This window comes from Salvelinus namaycush, chromosome 24 (genome assembly GCF_016432855.1).
Source record: "Salvelinus namaycush isolate Seneca chromosome 24, SaNama_1.0, whole genome shotgun sequence".
NCBI lineage: Eukaryota > Metazoa > Chordata > Actinopteri > Salmoniformes > Salmonidae > Salvelinus > Salvelinus namaycush.
In genome coordinates this window covers 20,971,119-20,983,371 of record NC_052330.1, presented here as the reverse complement: position 1 = coordinate 20,983,371, position 12,253 = coordinate 20,971,119, and the positions used below count along the sequence as shown (strand labels likewise).

At 45.0% G+C, this 12,253-nt stretch overlaps 1 protein-coding gene across 2 annotated transcripts in view; it reads right to left on the bottom strand.

Annotated features, from left to right (window-relative positions):
- The window catches only part of LOC120019562 (syntaxin-binding protein 5-like), a 196,393-nt gene that overhangs the window by 13,509 nt on the left and 170,631 nt on the right, over nt 1-12,253 (bottom strand). The window contains exons 11-19 of one of the 2 annotated variants that reach the window (XM_038962867.1): nt 7,635-7,707; nt 7,211-7,358; nt 6,144-6,211; nt 5,488-5,528; nt 5,137-5,360; nt 4,170-4,360; nt 3,889-4,014; nt 3,282-3,439; nt 1,117-1,176 (exon numbers count right to left, since the gene is read on the bottom strand). In XM_038962867.1, coding sequence (XP_038818795.1) covers nt 1,117-1,176; nt 3,282-3,439; nt 3,889-4,014; nt 4,170-4,360; nt 5,137-5,360; nt 5,488-5,528; nt 6,144-6,211; nt 7,211-7,358; nt 7,635-7,707 — 1,089 coding nt within the window. The remainder of the gene's footprint in view (nt 1-1,116; nt 1,177-3,281; nt 3,440-3,888; nt 4,015-4,169; nt 4,361-5,136; nt 5,361-5,487; nt 5,529-6,143; nt 6,212-7,210; nt 7,359-7,634; nt 7,708-12,253) is intronic. The other variant, XM_038962866.1, reaches the window with a different exon arrangement.

Sequence of the window (12,253 nt, the reverse complement as noted above, 5' to 3'; positions counted from 1 at the left end):
AGTAAAACCCACTGGAAAGGAAACCACTACATCCCGTCGTATAAAAGTCAAAATGAGGTCTGGAAGACTCAGACAAAATCAATAGACAGAAAACAAATTATGTGGGCATATCGTAGTATCATTTAAAAAAGTCCAAGATTTGGGAAGGTCCATATGAACTAACCCTCCTTATAAACTAATGTCCTATTTGGTGGGAATCATTACATTTATGTCTTGGACTGACTATAGAGTACTTATTCACTGATTCGGGGAGTTTAATGGTCCTAAACTGTCTAGTTAACGCCAAATCATGGTGTCATCGCCGCAGTTTACTGCTAATGTCTCAGGTTTCGATAAAACATATTAAAACTGCCAAAATCAATCTAATCTCTTCTTTATTCTTCTTTATGTTTTATTAAAAGTATATTTTATTCCTTGAAAGCAGGAGAGACCTGTAAAAAATTGTTTAGTTTAAACTCTAAACACTCCAGTTGGAAACTTGACCCTTCAATATAGTTTGTGTGAAATCAAAGAGAGAGAGAACTGTAACACTTCTGGTTTTCAAGAAAAAGGTTCCCACATCCAAAGGTGTGTGTGACATCTCAGAGAGGACCATATTCACCAAAAGCAACCAAATCGCTCTCATGCATTCCAATAAAATTGCAGGCAAAGATGTACTACCTGTTTCTAGCATGGATTCATAATATTCAGGTTAGCTCAATATACGGTCTTCAAGTGAATCATGCTTGTTTATGAGTCCCTTAACCCATAACAACCCACCTGTTACTAAACAAGTTGCTCTGGGTTCAGTGGGTGTTGTAACTGCTGTGGATACAGATGTAGGATCTTAATTTGAGCCAGTTCGCTACAGCAGGATAATAATCCTGCAGCAACAGGAAATGTGAAATATTATGTGGATTATAATACATTTGTGTAGGGGTTGATACATTTTTCGTGAGGGAAAATCAAGTCTAAAATGTCAAAGTGGAAATTACAAACTTCAGAAGTATTTTTAAACGTCCAATACACTACATACAATGCATTGCAGGAAAGTTCACCTGCAAATGGGTGATCAAATTAAGATCCTACATCTGTACCAGTGTAATGCTAACTCTAACATGCTGAAAGACAGTTTACCTGAAGTGGGGGATTTGCAGCGGTCCTCCGAGGCAGAACCCTCGTTGATGTCACAGAGACCTGCAGCAGAAGAGACAGACATTGCACGACATTAGATATCATTATCATTAGCTACAGATTCATTCTTCTCTGTCCTTTTCTCCTTTCTGTTTGATAAGGATGTTATGATATCTCCCAAACAGATGAAGCAGACCAGAGCAGAAACAGACTAAACAGACTGCTACCCAAGCCATTGCCACAACCTCCCCATACATAGAGACAGAAGGCCTGGACCCAGACAGACAGACAGAGACAGACGCAGCCAGATAGCCCCAGACAGACACAAACACAGCCCCACTGCCCCAGACAGACTCCAGTACTATGGGTAGGACAGACATACAGACCCTGACCCGGACAGACTCCAGTTCTCTGGGTAGGACGGACAGACAGGTAGACTGACAGACACCACCAGATGGACAGACAGACAGCCCCACACAGACAAAGACTCAGCCCCACTGCCCCAGACAGACTCCAGTACTGTGGGTAGGACAGACATACAGACCCAACCCACACACGACTCCAACATCATCACTAAGTTTGCCGATGACACAACAGTGGTAGGCCTGATCACCGACAACGATGAGACAGCCTATAGGGAGGAGGTCAGATACATGGCAGTGTGGTGCCAGGACAACAACCTCTACCATAATGCCAGCAAGTCAAAGGAGCTGATCGTGGACTACAGGAAACGGAGGGCCGAACACGCTCTGATTCACATCGACGGGGCTGTAGTGGAGCGGGTCGAGAGATTCAAGTTCCTCGGGGTCCACACCCTGAGGTGGCTGAAAAGATTTGGCATGAGTCCTCAGATCCTCAAAAAGTTCTACAGCTGCACCATTGAGAGCATCTTGACTGGCTGCAACACCACTTGGTATGGCAACTGCTCAGCATCCGACCTCAAGACGCTACAGAGCGTAGTGCGTACGGCCCGGTACATCACTGGGACCAAGCTTCCTGCCATCCAGGACTTCTATACCAGGCGGTATCAGAGGCAGGCCCTGCACATCAACTCGGTACTGGTACCCTGTGTATATATCCAAGTGATCGTTACTCCCTGTGTATTTATTATACATTTTATTACATGTTTTACTTTAATGTTATTTCTCTATTTATATATCTTTGTATTGTTGGGAAGGGCCTGTAAATAAGCATTTCACTGTTAATCTACACCTGTTGTTTATGACGCATGTGACAAATTACATTTGAATTGATTTGATAAGTCATTACTCCTCAGACTCCCCCCACTCTGACAGGTGCCAGTCCACCACTAACCACACACACACACACACACACACACACACACCTAATTTTCCTCACCAAGCTGTTGCTAAGCCACGCAGGTTACAGTCATTACACAAGAGCGGTTATTGGCATTGATTTGGTTATACTGGAGACTGTAGTAACGTCATCAAACAGCAGGTGGCAGTATGTCCTAATGCAGTGATGCTGCGGTCTGTCAATAACACCACAGTGCTGCAGTGACACTGTATGTGTAGGAGGTATGGCTGTTTATGTGTCAGTGTGTGTGCCAGCCAGCCACCACAGAGAGAAGACAATGCACTGAATAGTCAAAATAACAATGTAGTAACCATTCAAAATCCTTTCAAGGAATTGCAAAGATACAGAGACGGAGGAGAGAAGACAGAGAACCTCGTACAACCTTGTCACCGTCATTGCTTTTTTTGACTGCCTACATGTGCAGGTGATACAGACTGAACAGTCTACACGCACATCTACCAAATATACCCCTCATCCTTGTAACATCGTACAAGACTACGTAAGCCTATATCTACACACCTGTAAGTATTACAATTATTAAGATGACATAAGTCATAAGTCATGCTACAAACGACCATCTACTGTAAGGCCATATATAGTACAAACCACAGGAGGTTGGTGGCACCTTAATTGGGGAGGACGGGCTCGTGGTAATGGCTGGAGCGGAATTAGTGGAATGGTATCAAATACATCAAACACATTATGGTTTCCATGTGTTTGATGCCATTCCATTTGCTCCATTCCGTCCATTATTATGAGCCGCCCTTCCCTCAGCAGCCTCCTGTGATACAACCCTGCAGAAGGCTATCTGTGTGGTGGTAAATCAGTGAAGTGGTAAAGGTCTTTACCATTACCTCCGGCGGGCTGGCGTGTCTTGCGTGGAGAGCGAGCCTGTCTCTGGTAGGGATCGTTAGACCCATACAGCTCCACTGTCCCCAGGTTCAACAGCACTGTCTTCTGGAGGTAGTCCACCACTGCCAGCCCATTACTGTTCCCAAACACAATCCTGTTGGAGAGAGGAAGGGGAGGGAGAGGGAGGGATGGAGGGATAGAGAGAAGTAGAGAAAGAGAGGGAGATATAAAAAGAGATATGAGATTGGGGTTTGGGGTTTAGATTAAATATAGCTAGTTCTTCCAGAAAGCAAAGCAGCAGAAGTCTCAGAGAGAATTTCCCTGAGGACATAAACCGTGTAGACACAGCTTGACTCCATTCCAGCTCAGCTGTACGAGGGAAATCATATCAAATCCATGGCTCACAACCACATTTTGACTCTTCGAATTGAGGACCTGTTTCTCAAGTTGAGAACAACATTACCGCTCCCTAAAATGATCTTACTTTCACAGTATCCTTGGTTGGTTTGCACAGAGCTCCAGATTGAAGTGTCATATTGGGTTGTTTCATTAGGGTTCACAGTAAATCTCATGTAGATATACTGTCTACCACCTTATACTTACAGGCCGTAGGAGGAGTTGAGGGCCAAGCTGGTGATCTGTTGGGGGGGCTCTCCACTTACCCACACCAGCTGCACCACCAACTCTACCTGATACCCTGAAGACTGCTTCAGAGGGGTACTACGCACCCTACAGACAGAGAAGGAGAGAGAAAAAGAATGCAATTGTATTGAATAGCCTAGAGAGATTGTAGGTCGGTTGTGCATCCCTAAGGCACAGTTTGTTGCAGAGTGTACGTGTGTGTAACTACTGTATGGGAGCCGGTGGTGGTGCAGGGTGCATACTTGAGGCAGGGTACGTTGTCTCGGACCCCGTCAGAGGAGTTGCTGCTGGTGGAGGGGTGAGTCGGGGGTCCGGTGGTCTGGGGGCTAGGTGAGGCTGCTCCTGGGGTGGGCAGGTCACGGTCCCCCCCTCCTCCCCCCTCTGGAGGGGACTCCATGTCATTCACCTCGTACTGCAGACGTACCTCCAACAGCTAGGGAACACACACATTCCAGAGACTCAATAATGAGTTCAGCAGCCAGAAATAATGTGTGTGTGTGTGTGTGTCTATGTGTGTGTGTGTGCATGATGGGAGTCTCAATAGCATTATTGGCATTTATGCATGTGATACTGATTGGTCCCCTCTCTCTCTCTCTCTCTCTCAAACTCTGCTTTCAATCTCTCCACAGGTCACACACTTGATCTTGGTCAGACACAGATCATTATTATCATCACTACTCATAGCTGCCACAAAATAATGATACAGGTTGTTTACCACTATGTATGTTGGCATGGCAACCATATTGTGTTCTTACTGGCTGGAGACTCATCTAATGAGGCATTGGGAGGTAAACACTGTCTCTAGGAACAGCCTTCAGGATCCAAGAAACACCACTGAACCAATAATGACTCTGCTCAGTATGGGAGAATCTAGTTGTCTACAGGATGCTATATTTACCACTACACTGTGCGTCTGTCGTCATGGCATCCATATTGCCAGGCTATAAGCATCAAGAGTAAATGTGAGTGTTTCTCAGTTTACACTATCCAACGATCCAACATGGTCAGTACAGAGACATGTTAAACACACACACAAAGACAGCTTGTCTGTCGAAACGTTGGTTATTACGTTATTAAATTATTGCATCTGAGCTCCTAGAGTGTGTGGTTCTCCTTTTCTTTTTCAAGTGTTCTACTCCGCTAGCCAGCATCTTGCCTAAATAGGTGTGCGTTTCTTTTGCCTCCAAACACACACACACGCCGCCCCACCTGTACGACCTCGGTGGTGATCTCCTGCTTGCTGAAGCGGTATATGATGAGGTTGGCAGACACCCCGGCCACACACAGCTTCCTGCTCTCAGGACACCAGGCCATGATCTGGATGGCAAACGGGTCCTCATCCACAATCTCTGTGTTCTGCTTGTCCTCCTTATTATTCCTGCTCTTCTCAAACACCTTGGCCGTCTTCAGCTTGTACAGTACCTGGAGCATTACTGGGAAAAGATAGGAGACGGCTCAGTTACACACAAACACATTGGGAGACAGTATAGAATAGGGAAACTATAAGGCCATCTAGGCCCGAGATATTACACATAAGGAAGTCCATGTAAAGGCACTTACTTGCAGAAGCATCCCAAAACTTCACAGTCCCATCAGCATGCCTGTGAAATCATAAAGAGAAAGAGAGAACCGGCGAGGGAAGGAGAGAGGGTAGAGAATCAGAGAGGGAATAATTACCACTTCAGCTTTTTGCATACACACCCACATCTCTAATGATTCAGCTTGGCTCTACCTGTCATGATTGTCTAGATTCAGCTCTACAGACGAATACATCCACATGAGAGGAGACACACCATAACCCTGTGTCTAGTGGTGCAATGCATTCTGGGATTGACCTGTATAATCTGCACTTTGTGTAACTGGAGGAACAATCTCTCTTCAGCTGAGGAAAGAGAGAGCGTGAGAGAGAGAGAGATAGATAGACAGAGAGCGCGAGAGAGAGCGCTAGAGAGAGAGACAGAGATAGACGTGGGGGGAATACTAACACAGGGATGTCTGGAGGTGACAAGAAAGGGAGGGGGAGAGAGGGAGGGAGAGAGAGAGGCGTGTAAAGAGACCCCTTCTGCCAAGCCATTCTTCAATGTCACATTGCTAAGTTCAAGTATTCTAAAAGGCTTCTTCTCCCTGTCTCTGAGTTTTTTCCTCTCATGACTGCTAGGCAGGATAGAAGAAGGATAGAGGAAGGCAATATGATTAAATAGAGTTGGGTCTCCTACCCAGTGATGATGATCTCAGGGTAGCTCTGTGTGCCGAGGCCCCAGTTACCACCACTGATTGGCCACTCCTGGACAACACAATACACCAAAACAGAACAACACAAACAAGACAACAACAAGAAATGGTAATCGTTGAGATTGATACATGCGTAAGGTATAAGGAAATCAGTGATAAGATGTTGTCAGATCCAATCTAGCCTACACATTGAACCAAATATTATAAACATACTGTAATGAGACCATTGGAATGAGACAGGAGGGAAGCAAGAGGACAGAGACACATGCCTTCTCTTAGCCAGTGGGCTGATGGGACATCATTTGTCTTAGAGATAGAGGGAACCTTTACCACGGTGTGTGTGTTTGTCAATGCACGTGTGTGTGTGTTTGTCAATGCACGTGTGTGTGTGTGTGTGTGTGTGTGTGTGTGTGTGTGTGTGTGTGTGTGTGTGTGTGTGTGTGTGTGTGTGTGTGTGTGTGTGTGTGTGTGTGTGTGTGTGTGTGTGTGTGTCTGTCTGAGAGAGCGTAAATGTGTTTTTTAGGTTGTGTTAAACGCAGTAGAACATACAAAGGTCAGTGGTATGACTCAACATTGATCTTTCAGTAAGAACGCTTCCCACAGCTACCCCTTACTTGACACACAGTAGAAAGAAGCAGGCAGGGAGATAAAGGGATGGAGAGATGAGAGGGAGGAGAGGGTCAGTACATGGTGACATTTCCAACAGCGCGGGAGAATATAACAAGAACACAATGAATTAAAAAGAAGCAGAACAGAGAGAGACGGGATAGAGGGTAGAATAAAGCTAGAATTAGAGAACATGTAGGATAAATGAAAGGATAAATTGTTAGATTTTAAAAGAAAAAACAAACAGGAGATAAGATGCAGAACAAGGTGGAGATTGGACTACCGAATGTTATTTACTGTATATCCTTCAACATAAACATTGACGGGATATGATGGTATAGCACCCTCAAACTCAACTCTGGACCTCCAAGCCAGTTCCACAGTACTGCCATTATGAGGAGCCCAGTAGCTGAGAGGGTGTATTGTAGAAAAGTGTGGTCCTTACCTTTTTGCTGTAGCCCTGTCGTTTCTGTCTGGAGCCAACAGAGTAAAGTGCGGGTATGAGGTCCACAGGGCAGTCAGCAAAGTACTCACAGCAGGTAACCGGAGACTCATGGATGGTCAGTGGATAGGGGTTCTCGAATATGGGGTAACTGGGAAAGGGGACATACAGTTACAGCTCACAGTTTTAGTCCCTACAACGGCAGGCCACGAGACATTGAAAAGAGATGCATGCAATAGAATGGAAATGAATGAAAGTACAGAATCTAAGTTAAATCTACAGTGATAAAAAGTATGCTACCTGTTAGTTAGTAATAACTGTAGTATTTTAAATGAGTAGGAACATTCAGGAAGTCCGAATAATACAGTAGCTACATATTTTATGTTAATACGGCATGTTCAGTACTTTAACATACACTCAGACGTACCCATTTTGTGCAAGGTCGATTACTACTAAATCCTTTTCTAGAAGGACCACTACAGCATAAGGTTCCTGAAAATCTGCATGGAAAAAAACAAAACAAAAAGAAAGATAGATGTCATTCATCAACACAATATGTAGGGTATATTCTCTCAAATTATTCTCTGAAATATACAGTTCCCAAAGGACATAAGTGTCTTCAAGATGTTGATAAAATATATGAGCTTGAGGCTTGGTACAGTAGGGATATATAGTAACATATTAAAAGCGTTTCTCAATATTAAACTGAAGTTAACATCCCACTGGGCACAGACGTCAGTTCAACGTCTAGTTTTGATTTACATTTGGTCGAATTATCAACTAACATGAATTGAATGTGAAATGTCATTGGATTTAGGTAAACAATTGGGTGAAAAAAAAAAGAAATGCCCTTATGCTGATGACTTTTTGCCAATCTACGTTGATTCAACGTCATCACATTGATTTTGGGGGTTGAAATGACGTGGAAACAACGTTGAGTCAATCCCTTTTTTTTGCCCAGTGGGATCTTTGATTATGGAACATTATTTTGCCCAATAAAGCTTTGGATGAAAATGAACTGAGCTGAACTGAAGGAATATGGAGTAATACCACAGACCTGAAATACCTACACATAATATTGCAGCACAATAGCAGTATGCTGTTAGAGGTGGTAGGAGAAAACGCAGTGTTCTTTTGTTAGCATCTGGCTGAGATGCAATGGGAGAGTAAATAGGCATTATTGTCTGAGCCAGAGAGAGGATAGTGTGTGTGCGTATGCGTGTTTGTGGGTATGTGTGTACATGTGTGTGTGCATGCGTGCGTGTGGTGTGTGTGTGTGTGTTTGTAGAGAGAACAGTGTGTGACTGGAAGCCTGGAACATGTTTTCAGTGTCCTCCCTTCAGAGTCAGTGTAGTTACAGCTTGTAAGTCCCAGAAGAAACATATTGTACACCAGGGTAGCCACGACCTTGACAATCAATGTCTCTGCTCTGTCTCTCTCCAACTCCCTCTTGCCTTCTCTCACTATCTCCTTTTGTCTGTTAGAATGTCTCAGAAATGCTCTAAGTGTTTCTCATTCTTTGTTGTCTGTGGATGTGTCTGTCAGTCCGGCTGTCTGTGCTGCCTGCCTGCCTATGTCTGTCAGTGTGTCCGTCTGTCAGTGTGTCCGTCTGTATATTTGATCTGCCTCTGATCTTTTCTCAAAAAGCCTCAATTCCATAATAAAATAGGAAATGTCCTGTTCAACATCCTCCCCTCCTCCCCATCAGTAACAGCAGATTGGACCAGTGGTGCAGTAATCAGCCCAGTGTTGTGTAATCCCAGGTCTCCTAGGTCGCCATTACAAGATGGAATCAAAGCATCCCAACATAAGGTTGGTCGCCATGGTCACCATTACGCAACCATCAACCGATCGTCTGCTAATCGGTTTCCTCGTGTCCCCACACCAACATCAAACAAGACACACACACTTCAAGCTACACACACACATACACACACACTTTTTGGATGAGCTACAGCCATATGACTTTAGCCCCCATTTTCTGTGGTTAAGGTGCAGTCTCTTCATGACAGCCATTTACACATGCCTATCAACATTACACTGGCTAAGGATAAATATCATTGTAAGAGCACCGGCTAATGTAATAGCACCGGTCAATGTAATGGCACCAGTTAATGTAATTGCACCGGTCAATGTAATAGCACCGGTCAATGTAATATCACCGGTAAATGTAATACCACCGGTTATTGTAATAGCACCGGTCAATGTAATAGCACCGGTTAATGCAATAGCACCGGTTAATGTAATAGCACCGATCAATGTAATAACACCGGTCATTGTAATAGCACCGGTCATTGTAATAGCACCGGTCAATGTAATAGCACCGGTCAATGTAATAGCACCGGTCATTGTAATAGCACCGGTCAATGTAATAGCACCGATCAATGTAATAGCACCGGTTAATGTAATAGCATCTGTCATTGTAATAGCACCTGTCATTATAATAGCACCGGTCATTGTAATAGCACCGGTTAATGTAATAGCACCGGTCAATGTAATAGCACCGGTCAATGTAATAGTACTGGTTAATGTTATAAATGTTCTATTTGTAATAACTTTTAAAGCCGGGTTAATGTAATAACTTGCCGGTTAATATAATACAAATTATGAACGCTTAATGTAATAACTTTTACCCACTTAATGTAATAGGTTATCACATTACATTTGAGTTATTTAGCAAACACTCTTATCCAGAGCGACTTACAGGAGCAATTGCTCAAGGGCACATTGACAGAATTTTCTCCTAGTCAGCTCGGCCCAACGCTCTTAGGATGATGTTATTATTTAATGTTTTTAAGAACCCCCTAATGTCAATGTCCGCTCCCCCTGGAAAATCAATTAGCATAAACATTTCCCCATCAAAATCTGAGATATCACTGAACTACAGCGGTGTTTGTCAGACAATCAAATATCCCGAAAATCTGTCATCTCACAAAAACATCAGTTTGGCCCACTGTTTGTTAAATATGGGTAAAAATATATATAAATAATTTCCTGAGCTTTCTTATATCTCTCAGATATAGGACAGACACTTTAAAACAAACTTCCTTTTGATTGATTTCCTGAATATCTGTTTTTCCATGCGTTTCTGTGTCACACCCTGATCTGTTTTACCTGTCTTTGTGCTTGTCTCTACCCCCCTCCAGGTGTCACCCATCTTTCCTGTTATCCCCTATGTATTTATACCTGTGTTCTGTTTGTCTGTTGCCAGTTCGTTTTGTTCATAGAACCTACTAGCGTTTTCCCCCTTGCTCTTGTCTTAGTTCCTGTTTTCTAGTTTTTCCCGGCTTTGACCCCTCTGCCTGACCCTGAGACTACCTGCCATCCTGTACCTTTTCCCCACTACTCTGGATTACCGACCTCTGCCTGACCTGACCCTGATACTGGCTGCCGTCCTGTACCTTTGCCCATGTTGTTGTAACAAACATTGTTACTTCGACACAGTCTGCATCTGGGTCTTACCTTGAAATGTGATAGTACGAACTGGCCCTGACTGACCCAGCAGACTTGGGCCAGCTCCGCTATGTCATCTTCTCCCAAGGAGACACCATTGGTAGGCAAGAGGAGTTGCTTCGCGGTCTCAATGGAGGGGTTCCAGGCCGTGGTCGAACGTCACGACCAAACATTGGACACATTGCGGGAGCAATTCCATGGGTTGTCTACTAGGCAGCCTACCACGACGGTAACCTCGAAGCCCCTCAGAACCCGGCTGGTAGCAGCGCCATCACCCCAGTTTCACGGGAACTCAGCTTACCTCCCCCGGAGCGCTTCAATGGAGAGTCGGGCACCTGTCGGGCGCTTCTCGCTCGGTGTTTCCTCGCCCGGAAGGGCCCTCGCCTGGGCTACAAAGTTTGGGAACAACAGTCGGCCGTATGCTTTAGTCTGGAGGGATTCGTGGCAGAGATGAAAAAAGTTTGAGGCTCCGGTGTCTGGGAGAGAGGCTGCACGGAAGTTACTCCAGCTTCGGCAGGACACCCTCAGTGTGGCAGACTACGCGGTGGATTTCTGCATGCTAGCAGCGGAGGGTGCCTGGAACCCAGAAGCGCTGTTCGACACGTTCCTGCACAGATTATCGGAGAAAGTAAAGGACGAGCTTGAAGCCCGGGAACTACCGATGGATGTCGACTCACTCATCGCTTTAACTATCCGGATCGATGGTCGGCTACGGAAACGTAGGAGTGAGAAGAGGTCTGATTGCGGTCCCAATCGCTCACTCGAGGATCCCACCTTGCATCTGATGAACTCCGGAAGTCCCCGGCATCTACGTCTCCGAGAGGATCTGAGCCTACCCGAGTTCCTCCAAGAGCCTCCGAAGACTGCCGATTCACCTCTTCCCGAGCCAATGTAGCTCGGCAGGGTTAGGCTGTCTGCAGCCGAACGTGCATGCAGACTTGACACCCAGAGTTGTCTGTATTGCGGTACTGCCGGTCATTTTGTGTCTATCTGTCCCTTCCAGAGACCTAGCTCATATGTTGGAGTTAGATCATTTTTCTTCTCCCCTTGCTCGCCCCCGTCTCCATGCCATCCTACTGTGGGGCGACCAATCCAAGTCTCTCCAGCTACTCATCAACTCGGGGGCCGATGTGAGTCTTATGGACGTTACCCTGGTGTCCAAGCTAGGCATCCCCACTCAACCCCTCATCCCCACTCAACCCCTCTCCATCCACTCTCCAACCCCTCTCCATTCGCATGGATGTTAGAGCGCTGGATACTTACCACTCTGCGCATTGGTCCTCCTCTTCTGATTCCAACGACGAGCGTTACACCACCCCCCACTTAGATTTTTTACATAATTGACACAGTTTTCATCATCTATTGTCTGAATATGTACAACCTTGATCAAGCAGCATCCTAAAATAGTGCGGCCTACTGTACCATTTGAACCAGCAACCGAGTGGAGCGTCAATCTTCTTGATCAACCCAAAACAACAAGCATCCAAACATGATATCAACTATAGCATCAAACCAATGAATAAATTATAGTTTGTTAGAGGCAACGTGGTAGCAATTTCCACTGTGGTAGAGGACACTGCTTCTCCCCTTGAA